General features: G+C 36.0%; 1 protein-coding gene across 32 annotated transcripts in view; it reads left to right on the plus strand.

The window, feature by feature from the left end:
* Positions 1–19540, plus strand: part of DLG1 (discs large MAGUK scaffold protein 1) — a 143523-nt gene that overhangs the window by 121961 nt on the left and 2022 nt on the right. For 6 of the 32 annotated variants that reach the window (XM_032698414.1, XM_032698426.1, XM_032698441.1 and 3 more), the window contains 10 exons: positions 9–185; positions 944–1013; positions 5875–5974; positions 9264–9305; positions 10846–10881; positions 12392–12442; positions 13381–13482; positions 13733–13905; positions 17434–17543; positions 17907–17998. In XM_032698414.1, coding sequence (XP_032554305.1) covers positions 9–185; positions 944–1013; positions 5875–5974; positions 9264–9305; positions 10846–10881; positions 12392–12442; positions 13381–13482; positions 13733–13905; positions 17434–17543; positions 17907–17998 — 953 coding nt within the window. Of the gene's footprint in view, positions 1–8; positions 186–943; positions 1014–5874; positions 5975–6670; positions 6705–9263; positions 9306–10845; positions 10882–12391; positions 12443–13380; positions 13483–13732; positions 13906–17433; positions 17544–17906; positions 17999–19540 lie in introns of all 32 variants that reach the window. The other 26 variants (XM_032698419.1, XM_032698436.1, XM_032698437.1 and 23 more) reach the window with 15 other exon arrangements.

Here is a 19540-nt window from a genome sequence, read left to right on the forward strand (position 1 = left end):
CAATGTAGGGCTCTTTTTGATTATGACAAGACTAAAGATAGTGGCCTTCCTAGTCAAGGATTGAACTTCAAATTTGGTGATATTCTCCATGTCATTAATGCTTCTGATGATGAATGGTGGCAAGCACGGCAGGTAACTCCAGATGGAGAAAGTGATGAAATTGGAGTTATCCCAAGCAAACGGAGGTATGTCATACTTTATTGACTTTGAGATGTCTGCTGTTATACATCTGATATGATTAATAAATATATTGTATGTGCTTTTCTCTTTGTTGTTAATCATAGAATCATAGAATCAGATGGGTTAGAAGGGACCTCTGAGATCATCAAGTCCAACCCTTGATCCACTACCACCGTGGTTACTAGACCATGGCACTAAGAGTCACATCCAGTCTCATGTGTGCTGTTCTCAGTGTAAACAAATTATGGGATTAATAACATTATATGTACTTTTAATAACAGTACACCATTTATGTATGAAAAGGTGCAAAGCGAATTTTATTCAAGTTATGACACTATCATGAAGTCTTTCTACCCAGAACCTGGAAATCTGGAAGATCATTCTTTGGCAACCAGAGTCAATGGAGATGAGGTGTTTGTTGGCTACTAGAGACTCAGAGTTTAGGTGCTCTGAATCCTAGTATCTGCTGTTGACCGATAGCTGAGGCCAGTCGCTTACTATGTAGTGTTTTCTCTTTGCACCCTCCGGATTTATTGAACATATCTAGCCACAAAATACTCTCACAGCCTCGTAATTTGAGAAATAATTCCCTGCTTTTATAATACAGTTTTCCATTAGCAGGCTTCCATTTTCTGAATGTGTCATAAGCAATAAAAATGTATATACGAAAGGTACACCAATACACTTAATGTTGTAACAAGCAGTAACATGAAGTTCTGGAGTTTTGCTGATTCTACGGCTTTTGTGTATGTTTTTGTGGTAGAGTTGAGAAAAAAGAACGAGCCCGTTTAAAGACAGTGAAATTCAATTCCAAAGCAAGAGGAGATAAAGGGGTGAGTTAATGAAGTGCTAATTACATTGTGAATGGTAACATTTTTCAGTGATTTATGTGTGGAGACTGTTTCAAATTTGAGTGAAAAGACTAAATTCTGTCAAATAGAAATAAAATAATTCTGAGCACCAAAGCAGACTTTTAATTGCCAAAACACTGCAAATTGTTTAAAGAATTGGCATAGAAATATACATTCCTATTAATACTGTAATGTAGTAGGAGATGTATATACTAATCAAGTATTGAATAGTTCCATTTCTAATAGCTCTGCAAGTGCTGTTTATAGAGCCATGTAGTACTTGAGTATGGTTTGTACTCCTGGACTCCCTTTATTTGAGAAGGGACTTGCTACCAGTTTTCAGAAAAAGTAAAATTCTTTTAATGCATCTAGAAAACAAGGAAGTAAAGCTCAACAGGATCCCTCTGATGAAGTGAGGCTTTACAAAGTACATGTTACCCAGACAGCATAAAGTCACTTCTTTGTTAAGGTTATTGATATAGAAGCTTTAAAGAATTTCATGGAAGGGCACAGGCCAACAAAACTCAAGGCCATACAGCTCACAGCTGGTTTTACTCACTGCCACTCTCTGTTGGTGCAAATGCTGATCTAAATGTGCTTTAATCATATAAAATAGCCAGTGTAGATGAAAAATAACCCAATCTAAAAGAAATCCTCGTTTTAATTTTAGTCAGTGCAGTTCACTGCACAATACACTATTCCAATATGTGTGATGGAAATGAGTGGTGAGAAAGCAATGAGGGTACTTAAGTAGTAATAGGAATGTTTGCAGATAAAATTATAGCAATTTCATAATGGCACAGCAGCCAAATATTTTTATTATTTTGAGGGTGAGGCTTTTTTGCAATGTTTTGGTTGTTCTGAAATTTGAGAAAGAATTTCACAACCTTTCAGTTTCTACCATTAGTATGTAACTAGTAATTTCAAGACTTAGCATATGCATTTTAGGTGTAAGAGCCTTCTAAAGTAATAATATATTGTAATTTTTAAAAATCTGAAACATACTTTAAGCTCCTGAGGGAATATTAAAGCCTCAGTATTTTATCCTGATAGTGTAGGACTTTAAAGTAAAAGACTGTCAAGTCCATATGTACATCCCTCTGCTACATGGCAAAGGTTTCAGTTATTAAAGAATTTTTCCCTTATAAGAATTAATTTAAAAGGAAATTAATATCTCTTGCTACTTTCTGATGCACAATTATGTTACTGCCTTGGAGATTTAGTGGATTATTTGCAGTTTTTTTCTGTTTTGGTGCGATCATATTTTGGTATTGGAATAAAATGTTATCAACTGACATGGTAATTTGAGTTCGCTCTTTAGAAGTCACATAAAGAAAATGCTTAAATACTTCAGATTCTTTTCATTATATTAAGTAATTTTTCAAATGTTACCATGTTCTTTGAAAGGTAATTGCATGGTTTTGTAGTTTGTCTACAAATAAACTGCAAACAGTTAATTAATGACGTGTTTGAAGTAGCGTTCTGACAATAGTGGAGCCGGTGCACAGTCCCTGTGTACCAGCACAGCACCAAAGATACGCACGGAATACTGAGTGGAAAAGCAACTACGCTTGCCATTGATGTAGAACTGCAGTTCTTTTTCTTTAGTAACATTTCATTTTGCAAACGCACTTACACTGTTCACAATCTTTTGCTTCAGCTGTACATGTTTTAACATCGGAGTTTGTCCTTAAAGTATTCTTCCTGTATTTGTCACGGTGATAGTTTTCCCAGTAAGTTGTCTGCACCATACATGTCCTCGTGGACTGTGTCCCTCCCTGTGTCTGTATATGCTAATACTCCATGAACAGGATGAAATACCAATTTTGTACAGTTTTTGAAAATTTCTACATTAAGACCTTGAAGAATAACCCTAGTGATAGCTAACACTAAAATCCACATTCCTTTCATTTTAAGGAAAGCTAAAAAATCTGGAGCAGAAATGGCTACATTTTTTTCTTGTTTTTTTCCTTTCATATACACATTTATCTCATTTCCTGTGCTGCTTCTGGTTTAATATATTCTTGCTTATGATGCCTGTGTATGATTTGCAGTGGGCTTATGAAAAATGTAATGCAATTACTATGCATTTTCAACTAATAAGCAAATCCCTCTAGCGTTTTGTAATCATGGTATCTTTTAAAAAAAATCTTTTGGCTAATCTTTTTTTTTGCAAAATCAGTATAATACTTTTATTTTCTCTTTTTTGGGGGGGGTAATGGAACTGACTCTGACCATTATACATGCAGTATATAAAATTTAATATTAGCTCAGTAAGACAGTGTACAGAAAGTTAAAATAATTATTGTTACGAAATATGTTCAAAACTACAGTGAAGAACCTGATTATGTTTTATGAAGTACAATAAATCAGCCACTCCTTTTATTCTAACTGTACAAATTGCAGAGTCTCACTACTTCAGCTGAACTGCACATTTTAGCTTTGTTACATTCATGTCTCTTTTTACCAAACTGAAGGACTTGCCCAAATGAAACAATTATATAGTTGTGAGACTTCCACTTCTTGAAATTCACATTACAGCATACTGAGCAAAGATCTCCTTTGGATATATTTCTTTGTTGCCCTTTTTCTGTAGATACTATAAACTCTCTCATTGTGAGAAATCAATTGCAATGACTTGACTTCAGATGGAAGAGGTCAGGAGGACCATAACCTAAAACTTTGCCCATGCCAGCTATGGTTCCTGAAAGCATATGATTGGCTCAAAACTAGATATTTTGTTCATGTGTCAGGCAGGTAATTTACCAATTCTTACAGTGGAACAACTGTTTTAGTTGAACACAGATGCAAGCCAATTAAAGGTTTTATGGATTTCCTCCTTAGCACAGTATTGCTATTTCCAGAGCTCAGTGTCACTGATCATGCTCCCATGGTACCACGTATCTCTTTAATACCTGGTAATTTTAAGTAATTTTTTTTAAAAAATTGGTAATGCAAACGTCACTGGATGTTTCAGTATCTGCTGTTGCCAAGCAAGTCTCTATTAAAGCAGATGACCAGAAGGGTTGTTAGTCCTGTAGCAGGATGCAACTTTTGTGTTGTACTATAGGCATTCTCTTTTGGAAGGTCGAGTGCTAATTTTGCAATTGTAGCAGAGAAGGTGGCCCACCATTGGAAAAAACTTTGTCCTGTTTGACCCCTATTTGTGACTGTGTTTTATTCCATACTTAATGCTGGTTGGAAAGATGATATACCTTTTTGCAGCTGTATCTCATATAATAGAGGAAGATGAACTCACACTGGCTGAAGAGAGAGAAACAATCACTTGAAAGTTAACATGCTTCAAATTTTAGAAATAGCTGTTAATAGAGTCTTAAATGTATGAATTTTTTTTATAGTAGCTTTTAAAAAATGTTTCTGTGGCACTTTTATTACTTTCTGCTGCACACAGGCTCTGCTTAGCTTAGCTTAGAAATAAACAGTCCCCCTGCAGCACAGGGTCTCAAAACCAAGCTGAATGCTTTCCTACTTTTGCTGTCCTTCCCATGGCAGTTTCTGCAAACCAAATGACAAAAACATGACAAATTTCATATCTTGGCAAAACTGGTCAGATGATTCACGTATGCCTAAAGATGAAAAGAAATTTCAGCTGGCTTTAAGCTATCTGTGTTAGTTCTAGATCTGGGCATAATTGCAATAAAAACATTACTGATTTATATATACATTAAGTCTCTTTATTGACTTGGAACAGCAAATTAAAGATGCTGTAGTCACATAATGTCTTCAGCAGAAAACATGGCAGATAATACTAAGTTCTGTGTTAATTATACCTGTGGACATACCTGTAAATGAATGAAAACACATCAATGCTCTCCATCGCTTGGACCAGAGCACAGTAATAGTTTATATTCATATGGGTGTATATGTCTATGTAGGTAACTCTAAAATTGTCTGCAGCCACTGAGATGCAGAAATTCTTCAGCAACATGAGCAATTAAATGTTGAAAGTTGCTGAACGTGATCCTTGATATACAGAGGTTTTCACATGGTGATTATAAAGTCACCCTTGAAAAACATAATTGCCACAATAAACAATTGAAATTAGTTTGTCTCTTTTGAAAGATATTGGAATGCAGAATAGCGTGAAGTAATTGCTTTCAGTGAACTTGCAAAGGATTGCAATTATGAAACATTGAAACAAATGAAGGTTTGGGGTTTGGTTTTTTTTAATTATTTGGGTATTTTAGCTGGACACGTTCCTTTTTTCTTTTTTTTCCTATTTCACTGTTACTTAGTTTCATTGTAAGAGCAGTTGGCACAACGCAGCTTTTAACTTCCATTTTACTTTATGAGCTGTTATTTAGCAGTTGTCAACAAAGTATTTACAGTTTTGCCTTTGCAAATGCGTAACACTGGCAAACACTTCTGGCGTGCTGTTATAATATCAGCTGTTTGCAAAAGCATGTGTGAAGCCTCAGCTTTTTTTTTTTTTTAATATTGTAACACCTATATGAGATAATATTAGTGATTTAATTGACTTTGAGTTATTATGGTTTGGCCATCTTACAGCAGCCTTGTTTTTTAGGTTTTTTTACACCCCCAGCAAGCCTAAATTTGTGAAATACAGGTCAGGCTGCATAGAATGACCCAGCCTGAACCTAACCCTACAGTTATTTCAGTACTAAGCATGTGAAATACAGAGGGTATGAGCAAAGTTGTGATCCTGATCTCTATTTCTCATGAGCTGTGGAAATAGTGTTAAGCTGAAACATGCACTGCATAATGTGGTTGTAGGAGTCAGCTTCCGCAAAGCTGCTGGTCTGGGCCTTTGTTCACACAGACATTAGACATCCTTTGTTTTGCCCCTCCTTCTCTTCTTCAGCAGTCATTCAATGACAAGCGTAAAAAGAACCTCTTTTCCCGAAAATTTCCCTTCTACAAGAACAAGGACCAGAGTGAGCAGGAAACCAGTGATATTGACCGTAAGTATGTGGCATTCGATGGAGAGCGAAGCACAGTAGAAGGGCCTGCTAGATTGCAGTAGGGTGTTACCATGGAGACAGTTTCATGAGCTGCAACAGGCTAAGGAGCTTGCAGTGCCAATGGCAAACCAATCTACAAAATCAATGCAAACGTTTGTTTGCTGTTAAAATAAAATTTAACACCAGAGTATCCCAATTTAAAATAAATTGGGCAATACTGTTGAATAACTGGAGGGGTTAACTGCCTTCCAGTGCTGTCAGTGATGCATCCTTCTTTCTGACTTGGAGGAGAAGGCACAGCAACGATGAAAGTATGATGGAGCTTGCCAGCTTCTCAAATTTGTCCCTTTAGACTGGTTCTTCAAAGTCATTAATTCTAATTTGATTTTTCCTAATGATGAGAGATTACTTTGATTTTCATTGTTGTTGCTATCACAAAAAAAAAAGAAGTGTCTTCTCAAAAAGCAGTTGGATAAATTTGCTGATTCAGACCAGGTTCAAAACAAACTCTGTTCTCTGCCATTTGCATTACTGATTACACTTCACGTGCCAGTCAGGTCGAATCCTATAGACTTATTTTTCCCTGTGATGTTCTGGGAACTGTCTCCTGTCGTAGCGCCAATTTTATATATTACTGACAATTATTTTCTTTGTGATTGTCTTTTTATTGCTTGCCCTCTGGGGACTACTCTGCAGGAGGTCCCTGACGACATGGGATCAAAAGGCCTGAGTAAGTGATCAAAATACTCCCAAGTTATTTTAACCTCCATCTGAAAAGTTACTACTTTTTTTTGACAGATCTCTTTGAGACTGGTGCTCTACTGGCATAAGGAGGTTGACTCTGAAAATGGTTCATTAGCTTTTCCTAGTTAATCTTCTGGGGGTTTTTGCTTTCAGGAACATGTAAAAGTTCATGTGACTATCATGTTAGATTTTGTTTTTCAGAGGCTTATCAGTGCTTGTGTGTTTGTCCTTAACAGTACTGTGGTTTTAAATTTGTTGATTGTTTTTTAATGTCACTTCTATCTTATCTTTGTATTTTTATTTATTTAAAAATAACCTTATGGCTTTTTACGGTAATAGTACAACCATTGCTGTCATACTTTAACTAGTTACAGTTTCACTCCTCTCTCCAGGTGACTGACATTTACAGCTACTTAAAGCAAGCAAAACCTTTCCTTAACAAATGCAGTGAGAGTTTTTCTGGCTGACTGGAACGTTTATGGTGCTTTTAGACCAGGTGGAGGGGTATCTAATAGAGGAGACACATAAGCATTTGTTGTATTTCTATTTGAATACAGTAAGATTCAAAAGTTGCTGAGTAGTCTTAACAGATCCGTTTGTGTACACACACCCCACCACTAAATGCACTAAAATGACAAGTGAAAAAAGTCAAGGCCTTGCTTTCATCACAGATATTTACTGTTAGGTGTTTATGCAATAGGAAAACTAGTCCCTAAAGAGATGTGACTAGTGGTTTTCAAAGGTAACATTTCTTCCCAGGACACAACTCTTAGGCACCATATTCGTGAAATTACATATAAGACTCAGTGTACTTCTGTACTTGGCCTCAGTCATGAAATAAAAATTCCAGTAGCCGTAACATTAATTTTTCATTTCTGAAATGGCTACTTTATGGCCTTATGGCTAAGAGTAGAAGATCATAAGCAGCCTTTATGGCCTTATAATCATACCTAGTTTAAACTATGTAATATGGTCCAGAAATATCTCTAGGTGATTCTGTTATATAAACATCTGGCCTCTAGTCTGTTTTTCAACGCAGACTTTTTGAAACTGCCTTACCATGTTTAATGCAAGTTGTGTTACCTGGGCTCTGCAGGACTGCTGTTCTTGCTGGTGTTTCAGGGTTTACATCTTTACCAGTTGAGCCCATAGAATATCACACCACTTGTATTCTCAGTTGGCAATGTCTCCCTCTCACATTCTACCAGGGGGCTTATAAACATCACAATTTGCCTCTTCCATGCCCATGTAGACATAGTTTTTCCAAGACTGGAAAGTGAAATGGAGTAGATCCAAATTTCTGATACTTGCAAACATTAGGAAGCACTGGTCTGTTTTTCCTGCACAGAAGTGAAATGAGGGAGCTCAGTCTAGCCAGAGATTTGTGAATTTAAAATATTAGTTCACTTTATTAAAAAAAATTGAAACAGTAATTAGTTTACATATGGTTAAGTTTTTTAATGTTTATTAATCAGTAGAAGCATACTTGCTTCATTAATGTGTTCTTACCTCTGGAGTCCTCTTGCTCTTCAATCTTCTAGAGGAGGAACTGCACTGAATTTAATGTATTACAAAGGCTACTCATGACAATAAGTATTAGTGCATGCACAGAGTCAGGTACATAATTTAAAATTAATTGTAGTTAATTTTTATAGTTCAAACACAAATTTTTTCATGCAGTGTTAAACTGTGAAAATTAGTGGTTTTCATTGCAAATAGACACATTCGTTGGATGGCATGAAAATTGATTTTTTCAGTCAAGTTCAGCAATACTGAAGTTGATACTTGTTCACTACATTTGTAGAATTTTCAGGTAACAATAGATTGTATACCTGAAACTCTTCAATTGCATTAATTTTATCCTAAACATATTTAACAGTTACATACACTAACAAAGTAAATGTAAACACCCTATAGTAAAGTATGCAAAGGGCATGAAATGAATATAGATAGTCCATAATAAAAAGGCATGAAGTGAATATAGGTAGCCCTTCATCAAAGTGAAGAGCTTTGAAAGCTAAAGCATTACCGGGAAACAAAATAAAATCTTAACTGCACTTCAAGTAAACTATTTAATAGACCATAGGAAAGTGTCAATTACTGAGTGTGCTACACTGTATTTCCTTTCACACAGTCCAGTATTTTCTGCTACAAGACTCTCAATATAATCAATAAATTGCCTGGATAAAAGTTCAGATGCATAATCCCACAGTTTTTGCACAACAAAATTCATCCTGAAGTGAAAACCTAAAAATTGCAGGGTTACATGTGAACTGTGAATTAGTGTACTTTTCGTAATCTTATTTTGATGTACTATTTAATGTTTTTCTTTTTATTAACATCAATTCCTTTCATATGAAATTACGCTTGATCCTGAGAGCTATGAGAAGTACCTTAAAACTTTTATATGCAGTATGTATTGATTTCAGCATTTTGATATCAGTATTGTCTTTCATCTGGATTATTTTGTGTCAATTTTCTTTCTGTTTGACTCATACCATTAGTGTATGTTCCTTATTTTTTTTCCATTGTGTTGCAATTTCAGAGCATGTAACCTCTAATGCCAGCGATAGTGAAAGTAGTTACCGTAAGTGTTTTTAAGTTCTTTGTTTATTTAGAACCTTTGTTTTGTAGCTCTTTCTTTGGTTTGGTTTGTCTGTCTCTTCTGGGTAATTACATGTTAAACAGAACTTCCCAGTCACCTTCAAGTGAAATCCATATTCGTGTGTTTGGTGGAGTACTGCAAATTGTACTATGTCTTTGTTTTTAAAAAATTGACTAGAATCATTGCAAACCTCCTTTATGGGTATTTTTATTTTGGTCAATGATTTTCTTAGTTCAGCTTAATTTGAATCTATTCCTGTTTTTTTTTTTAATTATACAAGCTAGCTAGACCTCTTAAATCCCAAATGTAAATTTAATGCTGCCAAATATAATTACATGTAGTTGAGCCTTAATACTGGAGGTGTAATTAAACCGTGTAATCTGTTAAATATTGCCATATTTACATTTTTTCATAACTGATACTCAGATTTAATATGTATATACTTTAATGAAAGTACAGATAAGCAAACATGTATTTACCCTTGCTTTCAGCTCATTATTTTGTCAAGTGTGGGTGCTTAGTATGAATTGTCTTCAAAGCATACGACACACATTCAGTGCTGAGTCAGTTATGACAAATCAACATGCTAGTTCTCTCTCTCTCTGAAGACATGATATCTTTTAAATAACACACTCAGTTAGCTTTTTCTACTGGCATAAGCTACAGTACTATTTACTGTTACCCAGGCTTCAGTAGTCTGAAGTGGGTGATGTGCTTTACTGTGCTTTAAAATGTCTTAAACCAGAGCAAGAACTTCAATCCCACTGTTCATTTCCAGTGAACAGCTCCTCAGTAAAGTTGCAGTCCAGACCAGGACCCCAAGATAGAGCAGAGCAGGAAGATAGCAAAGTTGGGGATTTGAAGAGGAACATGAGAAGAAGGAACAGTAGAAGTCACGCAGTGTGACATTGAGTGGCTCACTGATCAGCTCTGGGCTACCTGCTCACTGTATAATGGGCACTTCAGAAACAGATATCATTTATGTTAGGATAATAAGGATGGTGGTTCATTAACAGATATATTTGTTTGGAAGCTGTAGGTCTTTTCAGAGGTGATGATCCACATGTTTTATTCCAGATGATTACACCAAAGGAGAGAATTTATATCCGTATACAAAATGCTCATGGTGCTGTAGACTGTAACTGAAAAGAAACCAGTTGAGGGAGGCATCTGTGTTCCCTGAGAATAACCCAGAAAATAACAAAATTGAGCATGTATGGGAGTTGCCTTAGACAAACTTAGAAATTTTAACCATTTTTAATGACACACCATCAAAACCATCTAACTGTGACTGTTCATAAACTTGCTGCTTCCCCCACTTCCAAGGTTTTTCTGAGGGCTTGCTTTATTTATGTTTAAAGCTCATTATTGGTACCACTAGTTAGTTTTTTACTCTGTTGTTACTTGAGAAGCCATGATTTTATTATGAATGTCATGGATTTGCTTATCTGAATGTGTAATTCTGAGCACTTTTTATTAAAATATTCTTTTAATTTCTTCTTACTGCTGTCTAATATGAAAGTTATCTTGATTACAGATGAGTACGGTTGTTCAAAAGGTTCATTCTATTAATATTCATTTTTCCAAAATATTGAAAAACAGTGACAATATATACTTTTTACCCTCAATTAGGGGATGCTTTTTACTTGTTACTTTCTCTTTAGTACTTTACTTAACTAATTTTTGACCTTATAGCAATGTGACTTCTCAAAAGAAGTATCTAATTATATGTGAGCTGGATCTTTTTATGGATGAGTTGATAGTTGATGATTCCCTATTCCTCTCCCTAGCCTAAATGGGGTTCTGAAAGTATATACTGTCCTTCTAAAATCCATTTGCATGAGTAACTTTTTGCAATATTATAATTCACAGGTTGCATGTTTTTGTGTCTGTCTTAAGGTATTCCTCACTTGCAACAATTTAGGAAATTAAAATGTTTATTCCTGTGTTGCTGTAGGACAGTTTGAATGCCAATCTATTAAAAAATAAGAGAACTATTTCTGTTAATGAAATTGTAAAATTTAGATGTAAAATATCAGTGGTATTTGCTATGAAACAGAGAATAGATATATAAAAGCAGTATAGAAATTTATAAAAGCCTTCATCTACCATCTGTTTCTATACAACTGTGGTGTAGCATTGGTGTGTTCCTTTGCCTGTTGTAAGTGGCTTTTGAACACCAAAGAATGTTCCAAAATTACCCAAGGGAGTTATTGAAGGACTGTATTTTCTTCAAAGTAATGTCATATAATTTGAGTTTGTGTCTTCAGAATTATAAATTCTCTACTGTCATGGAGTTAATTTTTAGTTAGAAATTTTACTCAGATATATAATGTTAGACTAGAAATAATCTTGTAGAGAGATGGCAATTGAGGTATATTTCAGATGCTTTCACTAACATTTAAAAAAATGTCGAAGTTCAAGATTCAGTTATTTTAGTTTCATTCACTGCTATTGTGCTTCCTGGAGCTGAGAACAATCCAAAGCATTCTTTGTTTTCAACTTTGTCTTTAAATTGATAAAATAATAGTTATTTAGTATATACAATCATATTTTTTTGGTAGAATTAGAGTGGTTGAAGATGTTTATATAAATGCCAGTTCATGATAAAGTTAATGGCAGATCACACATAGGCATACATGTTTGTCAGCCCTGTAAAAATATGGAAAAGTGTTTTTGTAAATGCTGGCTTCAGAGTATGGAGAAAGTCCATGATGTGGGTGGCATTGCCTCTAGCAGTGAATGACAGCATGCATGCATTGCTTCCAGGGACACGTGGGTAAGAGCATTTCAGGAATGCTTTAAAAGTCTTCTTGTGCTCGATGTCAGTTTGACATGCTAATGCACACCAGGAAATTATTTATACTGTATGTGTCTTATGCTTTAAAGTTTGGTGTTTGGCTTCTCTTTGTGATTTTTATAATCCATCGCTCTTGAAAGATGTCCTTCATCAGTATCATTGTAATTGCTGAGGAATGCCTGCATCGTTATAGTCCATCAAATGGCTTAATCTAATTATGTTGGTTTAGAAAAAAATACATGGATATGTCTTTGCATTTACATTTTAGGTGGCCAAGAGGAATATGTCTTGTCATATGAACCAGTCAATCAACAAGAAGGTTTGTAGATCTTGCTCAGTATAAAATAAATATAATCTAAATGGTCTGCTTCATGTGCCCTTATGTACTAAGCACCAGGATAAACTTTTGAACTTGTTACCATTACTCAAATGAATAAATCATAAAGGCATAAATTATTAAATAAAATCGCTAAATTATTTAGTGTAAAATCCAAAGGTGTGCTACTTAAATAATTTCTTGTGTGGTTTACATTGCAGAAGGAAAATATGGTATGTTTAACAGTTTTGTCAGTGTGAACCTCAGAAATGATAGTTTTCTGTATCATATTGCTTTAGCAGTCTTGCTGTTTCTGCCTCAGCAAAAAGTGTGTGAATAAATCATTTGTCTATTTCTTACAGTATAATTAGATATATTCTATTTAAACTTAATTTTCAACCAAAAGCCCTTTATAACTGTATAAAACATTAGGCTATTTTTAAAAGATACTGCACTTAATTTTATAAGGGTGTTAATAGTTACAGAAACTACATATAGTTGAGTTGTTTTATATATGTGTGTTTAATTGTGGTCTCAGAGGAAAAGAAGCTTCTCCCAATACAGACATAGAATTGCATGAACTCTGCTGCTGCTTAAGTACCTCTTTGAATTGAAGAGATTTTCAAACTTCCCCATTTTGCTTTTTCCATTATAATGTAGGATGTTACTTTGTGAAAAGTTTTTTTTTTCCCAAAGATTTCATAATTTAGGACTCATCTTGAGTCACCGAGGTTGGTGATTTGAGAGTGAAGGTCTAACACCTTACTGTGACTGTGGTATTAATTGATTTACATTCTTCAACATGTTTTTATTCTCTTTAAGAATACATGTTCTTTCAGGTATTAAAACCATTGCTATGTGATAAAACTTATTTTGCTGAACTCTTAAAAGTTAGCAATCATACTGAAATGTAACTGCTGTTATTCCTTTTTGTTTAATAGTCAGTTACACTCGACCTGTGATTGTTTTGGGACCCATGAAAGACAGAATAAATGATGACCTGATCTCAGAATTTCCAGACAAATTTGGCTCATGTGTTCCACGTAAGTCTCAGCAAATACTAAAGCAATTCTAAATTATACTTTTCTATTAATATTTTTAATAGACATACTGTTATGTTGAGTTTAAAAAAAAGTTAATATGTTGTCTAAACTTTATAGACCAGTCTTAATAGTCAGTCTCTTTTCTTGTGAAAATTTTGCAGTATAAATGGAAGACTATTTTTGGATATTGTAGGGAAGAAAGTCACTGTTTTTTTGTTTTGCTTTAAAAACTACTGGTTTATATTTAAAGATACTACTAGACCAAAACGAGATTATGAGGTGGATGGACGTGATTACCATTTTGTCACTTCTCGAGAGCAAATGGAGAAGGATATTCAGGATCACAAATTCATTGAAGCTGGCCAGTACAATAATCATCTTTATGGAACAAGTGTCCAATCAGTGCGAGAAGTAGCAGAAAAGGTAAATCAGTGCCAGTTACTTTCATTTACTGAGGTGATTATCTGCCTGTGCTGACAGGGAAAAGGAGAAGAATGGCAAGAAGCCATTAGGAACCCTCTGACTTTAAAAGGAATTTATATAAAACCGGAAACAAAGCACATTGTCACAGATGCATTTAGAGAAATAATGAAGCTTTGGAATAATAAAAGCATCATGATAAAAGTATGAGAAAAGAGCTCCCATAGTTTATGCCCTCTTATTTAAAGAGAATATAGAAGAAATAATTGGAATTATGGGCTAATTAGCTCATATACATAGACCATTAACTCATTAAGAATAGTGGTGGTAGTTAATTAATATGATGATCCATTTGATATAGACCCGTGTAGAAGAAAACTTGTAAAAATGTTATTCTTTGTGCCCTTCATGGATTTAACTGATAAAGGGAAAAGAGTAAATGTATTTAAACCCAATTTTAAAAAGACTTCTTCCATAACTACCACTACATTTTGGAGATCAGCCTTACTGTTTTTATACTGAACAGACTTGAGTTAACTATTTCTTGCAAAATCTAATTATTTCTAAATTCAAACTGAAGTTAACTTGATCTCTGAAAAAAGTGGGAAGAAGGAAGCATACTTCTGAGAGCAAGGTGCTAGTTTTAAAGAAAAATTTTTGGTGAAAATTTTTTGCTAATGTTCCATGTTAAGTTGATGAGTGTTGTTCTACTGCCTACAAAATACAGTGCATTTACAGTAGACAATGTTGTCTGATCTCTGTGGGAGAAGAAACAGTTATTTTCTAGGTGGGAACTCACAAGCGTGAGCAGTGTCAGTGTGGACATGCAGAGGGTAAGTGTGGTTGTCCCGTGTGACACGGGGTGTAGTCAGTCCTCTGGAAAACTGTGTAGACCATTTTGACTAAATGGGTGAGTATTGTTGTTTCTGGCAATCGAATTTACTGGAAGCAAAACCGGGGTGAACACTGTGAGATTCTGTAGGTTGTGTGATGTTTTCTGCTGCCTTTCTCACCGTATGGAATGGAACCTGGCCCTGTGGTAAACAGCGAGAAAAGGAAAGGATTTAGTACTAATTACAAAATTGTTCAAGTGAATGAACAGTACTTTGTAAGGGAGGCTGAATGAAGCTGTGAAACTATCCTATGTGGTTAAATGATAAAGCTATTTATTGAACAGTTTAAACATTATAAATCTGTTGGCAGTTTCTTCACCTGGCAGAGATAGAAACCTTCAGTTCCATCCTAGACCTGAAACTGGCTGTGTTCTCTTGCCCATATGTTGGGGTAGTAAGATACACAGTGATTGTGAATCTTCTATAAATGGACATGAATGGACAAAGCACTACCAGATGTCTCCATCTATTAAATCTCTTGCACAGGCTCCATGGGACTTTGGGTAGATGCAGCATTTTCTCAGTTGCAGCTAACATTATTTTTCTGAGAAACGATGACTTGTCCTTCGGAACTGAACTTCAAAATTGTGACAGGGCTGCAAACTGGTCAATTTGGGGTAACTCCCCTCCTTGTTTTCTTCTTCATCTCACTGAAGAGATGAGTCTTTTCAGTGGGTCTTATTACTTGGATACAAAAGATGATTTCCAAGTTTTCTATGATGAATTTAGGAGAAGTGACTGCTACTACCCCAAAAGTACCAGAAATAGCATTCTTCCAATAGCTTTCAGTTGTGTTCATTTGCTCATGCTTCCAGCTGATCCCTGTTTCTCTCATTTCCTTACCTACAATGGACACAGCTAAAGATGCATTTTGATGTCATTGTTCAGTTATTGTAAAAGGCACTGAGTGCTGTGCTGTGCTTCTCAATCAGATGCAATGCAAGTAAGGAACTAAAAAATATGTAAAATATTGTTCTAAATGCACTCTGCAAAGAGCAAAATAACATCCTTGGATGGAAACATGATAATTGTATCATGAAGTACTTACATTTCTTTTCCTTGTCTTTCAAATCTTCATTTGAAAGGAATTTTCATATCCTCTTTTCTTTGGAATCACTAGCAGCTTGCAAATCTCTGTGTTTTGAGGTCACTGTTAATGCACATTCATTATTGATTTGGAATAAACTGTCACAGTTATATTCCATAAGGTCCATCCCAGGTGCTGTGCTGGCTATCTAGCCCTCCACCCTTTGCTCAAAATCCTTTGGCACTTGGCAAAAGTTGTTGGACCAAACACAGCAAATAGTGTTTTTTTCCAACAATAAAAAAGGACCAGGTAATGCTCTTAATTCTCAATTCCCAGAGCATGGGCCATATTTAAACATGTGGACAGATCAGCATGTGTAGTAAAATACTCTGGTAGTACATACAAACACCTTTTTTAAATGTTACCAGTCAGCATCCAGACCCATAGAGTGGATCTGGGAAACAGCTTTCATCAACTGAAAGCAAACAGACATAGGTATTGTTCATGTGGGCAGAACACTTCTCTTTAAGAATTCCTGAAATAAAATTCTAGTTTTGCTGTGCACGAGATCAAATATAAATGATCATAGTGATCTCTTCTGCCAAGAATCAGAAGTGTGTCAGTCATTTCAGGCTGCAGTCACTTCCTTGGTTTTCAGTGTACCCTCCAGGAGTGATCTTGCAGGAGTTCAGGATCGGTGTTGTATGATATGAGTCGCCTTTGGTTATGTCCCGGCTCACAGAATTCTGCCATTCACATTAGTCTTCTGCTAAAGAAAAAACTTTTATTAATTCAGTCACCTGACAGTGTTTTTCTGTTCCTCTTCCTCTGTACCTTTCTAAAGTGGTGTTATGCCAAATTAATTCTGTGCTACTCAGAAAGGAAGGAAATAAAAATGTGCGAGGTAGAAATGAATGTATCTGAAATGAAAGGAGCTGAGGAATGGGAAGAGCCTTTCAGATGAGATATCCCAGAAAGCTGGAAAATTATAGTGGGAGAATAGTGGGCGAGAGGAAAGCAGCCTTAACACATTTGTTCCAGCTGCCCTAGGAGCTGTATGAATCAGCCCAAATAAATGGCATTCACCATCTGCGATGTGGTATTCTGTATGTGGTACCTGGGGGAGGAGAGGGCTTGATTACAGTTCCATCTAAGGTTCTATGGTGGCACGTTTCCTCCCCATCAGGGGTGGTTATTCCCTCAGGTATGGCAGTTAAGTCATCTGGCTCCTCTGAACTGCATCTGTGATATGGCCACCTCCCTAAAACATCGTCAAATTATTACCAAAAAAAAAGAAAACAAAGAACTTTTGTGCTGCCGTTGAAGTCCAGCTGTTCCACTCTGTGATTCTGCTTTGCTGGTTGGGCGCAACCTCTGATGGAGAGAGGAAGGAAGAAAGAAGGGTCGGGAACATATCAAATGATGTGTGATCCCACAGAGGAGCATTGTGGGACCTTGTGCTAAAGTGGTGAAATCACAGTATCATTGATGCAAATGCTCTAATTTTGTTGCTTCAGTGGACACGTGTTTCCTCTTCTGAATTATTACGTTTTGCTGCCTGTGACTTAAACTTTACTTAGTTCCATTTTCCTTTTTTCTTTCACTTTTTAGGGTAAACATTGCATTCTCGATGTTTCTGGTAATGCGATCAAAAGGTTGCAGATTGCCCAACTGTACCCAATCTCCATTTTTATTAAACCCAAAACAGTGGAAAATATCATGTGAGTAAAAGTAAAGTACCTCAGGCTAAATTGTTTGAGGCTGTAGTTCTATTTGAGAAGCCAACTGTGAGTTATATGCTGATAATTGTAATATCTGCATTTTAAATGATATTCAGTTTCCTGTGTTTAATTTTTAGTGTCTGAAGGTGGGGTTTCTAATCCAAGCTGAAGTGCTTGAGAACCAATATCATTGTGTTAAATTCTATAGTGCCAGAACAGCTCATTTCCACCACAGTCTTCACTTAGGTGTTAGGGTTAACCCTCTTATTAGGGTTAATACTCAGACAACAGTTTAAAACTTTATTTCTAAAGACTCCAAGTATTTTCTAGTAATTTTAGAATACATAATGTTTTCAATTTCAGGGAAATGAATAAACGCTTAATGGAAGAGCAAGCCAGGAAGACATTTGAGAGAGCCATGAAACTGGAGCAAGAATTTACTGAACACTTCACAGGTGTGTTTCGCTTGTGAATGTTCCCTTGCCAGAGTTGAAATTTTGTTGCTTGCTGTAAAAATAGTACTTGCCTAACCACTGAGATAAGGCTGAACTTTGTTTTTCAGATGATCTGTGATTATTTTGAGGCATAGGGCCATCTTAGTACCTCTACACGGATTTCAGTTTGATTTATTAATTTAATATACACGAAAATTTACTGGGAGCTTAATATAGGCTTTAAAAACTGCATGACTTTCTACCATTTTCCTGGGTGTTGTAATGCAGATGTTTGCTTTGTTGACATTTCATATGCTTGAAGCTTTTTATTTGCAGATCTGAAATTGCCCAGCAAAGCTGTCTGTAGGAAGTTGTTCATTACCTTTTTTTTTTTTTTTTTTAATTGGGAAGATGATCAAGCATGATAGTAGTGAATTAAGCCTCTGGAAATTGAACACTACAGCATTATGGTACTTAGGAAATCAAATTTGTTCATGCTGTGGAACTCACTGTAACAGCAAGGGATGGGTTGCAATCACTCAAACTGTGCTCATTCTTTGCATTGTGGCTTGTAGGGGGAGGTTGGTCAAGTCGTGACCTTCAGGAGGCTGGAAATGAGCCTTCCCTATTCTTGCCCTGATAGACAATTGCTCCTTTCCTTCCTCTTACATTCTCTTTTGCCATGTTTTAGTGTTCACTGCCCCCTTCACCTCCTTTCTGTGACATGACTCCTTTGCCCAGTTCCTTCCTTCTTCTACATCCTACCTGGGCAGAGCTGTGAATGCAGCAGTCTGCTCCAGCTTCACATAGGAGGAGGACAGAGCAAACAGCAGACTCCCTGGCCTAGTCTTTCTGCTGCCCTGTTCTCTACATTTTGTGCTACCCAGCTGTCAGTTTTTAGGAGATGGGAATGGAATGGTAGGAATAAAAAGGAAGTAATTTGCATGAAAGCGAAGCTTGGAAGGAGGAATAATCTGTTGATGTACAGAAGAGTGAGTCTTGCCTGCCTCAAAAACTGTCTTTCATGCTAAACTTTATTCTTGGATTTTGACACTGAGATTGCAATCCTAATTAAAAAGGAGTTGCTGTCTCACAGTGATTGCTCTTCCAGGCTGAAATGTGGTAAGAACATCTCAAACTTCATCCTCATTTTCACCAGACTGTACTTTATTCTGGTGTGTCAGAACACGCCCATATCGCCTCACTCCTAATTTTCTAGCCTTGGCAAAAGAATATCTATCTTACACCATCTGAATATAAATTGCACTTTTAACTTTATAAGGAAGCCTATTGTCTATAAAACTTGAATCTGTTGGCTGGACAACAAACTCCATGAGTTCCTCCTCTTTTTAGCCAAAAGCAAAGGTAGCGTTAGCAGGGAGACATCCCAAGGTCAGCCAGCCTTGCTGTGAAGCTTCGGGATCCAGCTGAGGATTTCACCAAGCCTGATTGAGACTGGCTATATGAGGACACAGCCCTGTACTGTCTTGCTTTGTGTTGGAAATTCCAATGGAATTTGGGTCAAAAAGAATACTGGAGGATGTGAATTGACTCAGGCAAATG

This window comes from Chiroxiphia lanceolata, chromosome 10 (assembly GCF_009829145.1).
Source record: "Chiroxiphia lanceolata isolate bChiLan1 chromosome 10, bChiLan1.pri, whole genome shotgun sequence".
Taxonomy (NCBI): domain Eukaryota; kingdom Metazoa; phylum Chordata; class Aves; order Passeriformes; family Pipridae; genus Chiroxiphia; species Chiroxiphia lanceolata.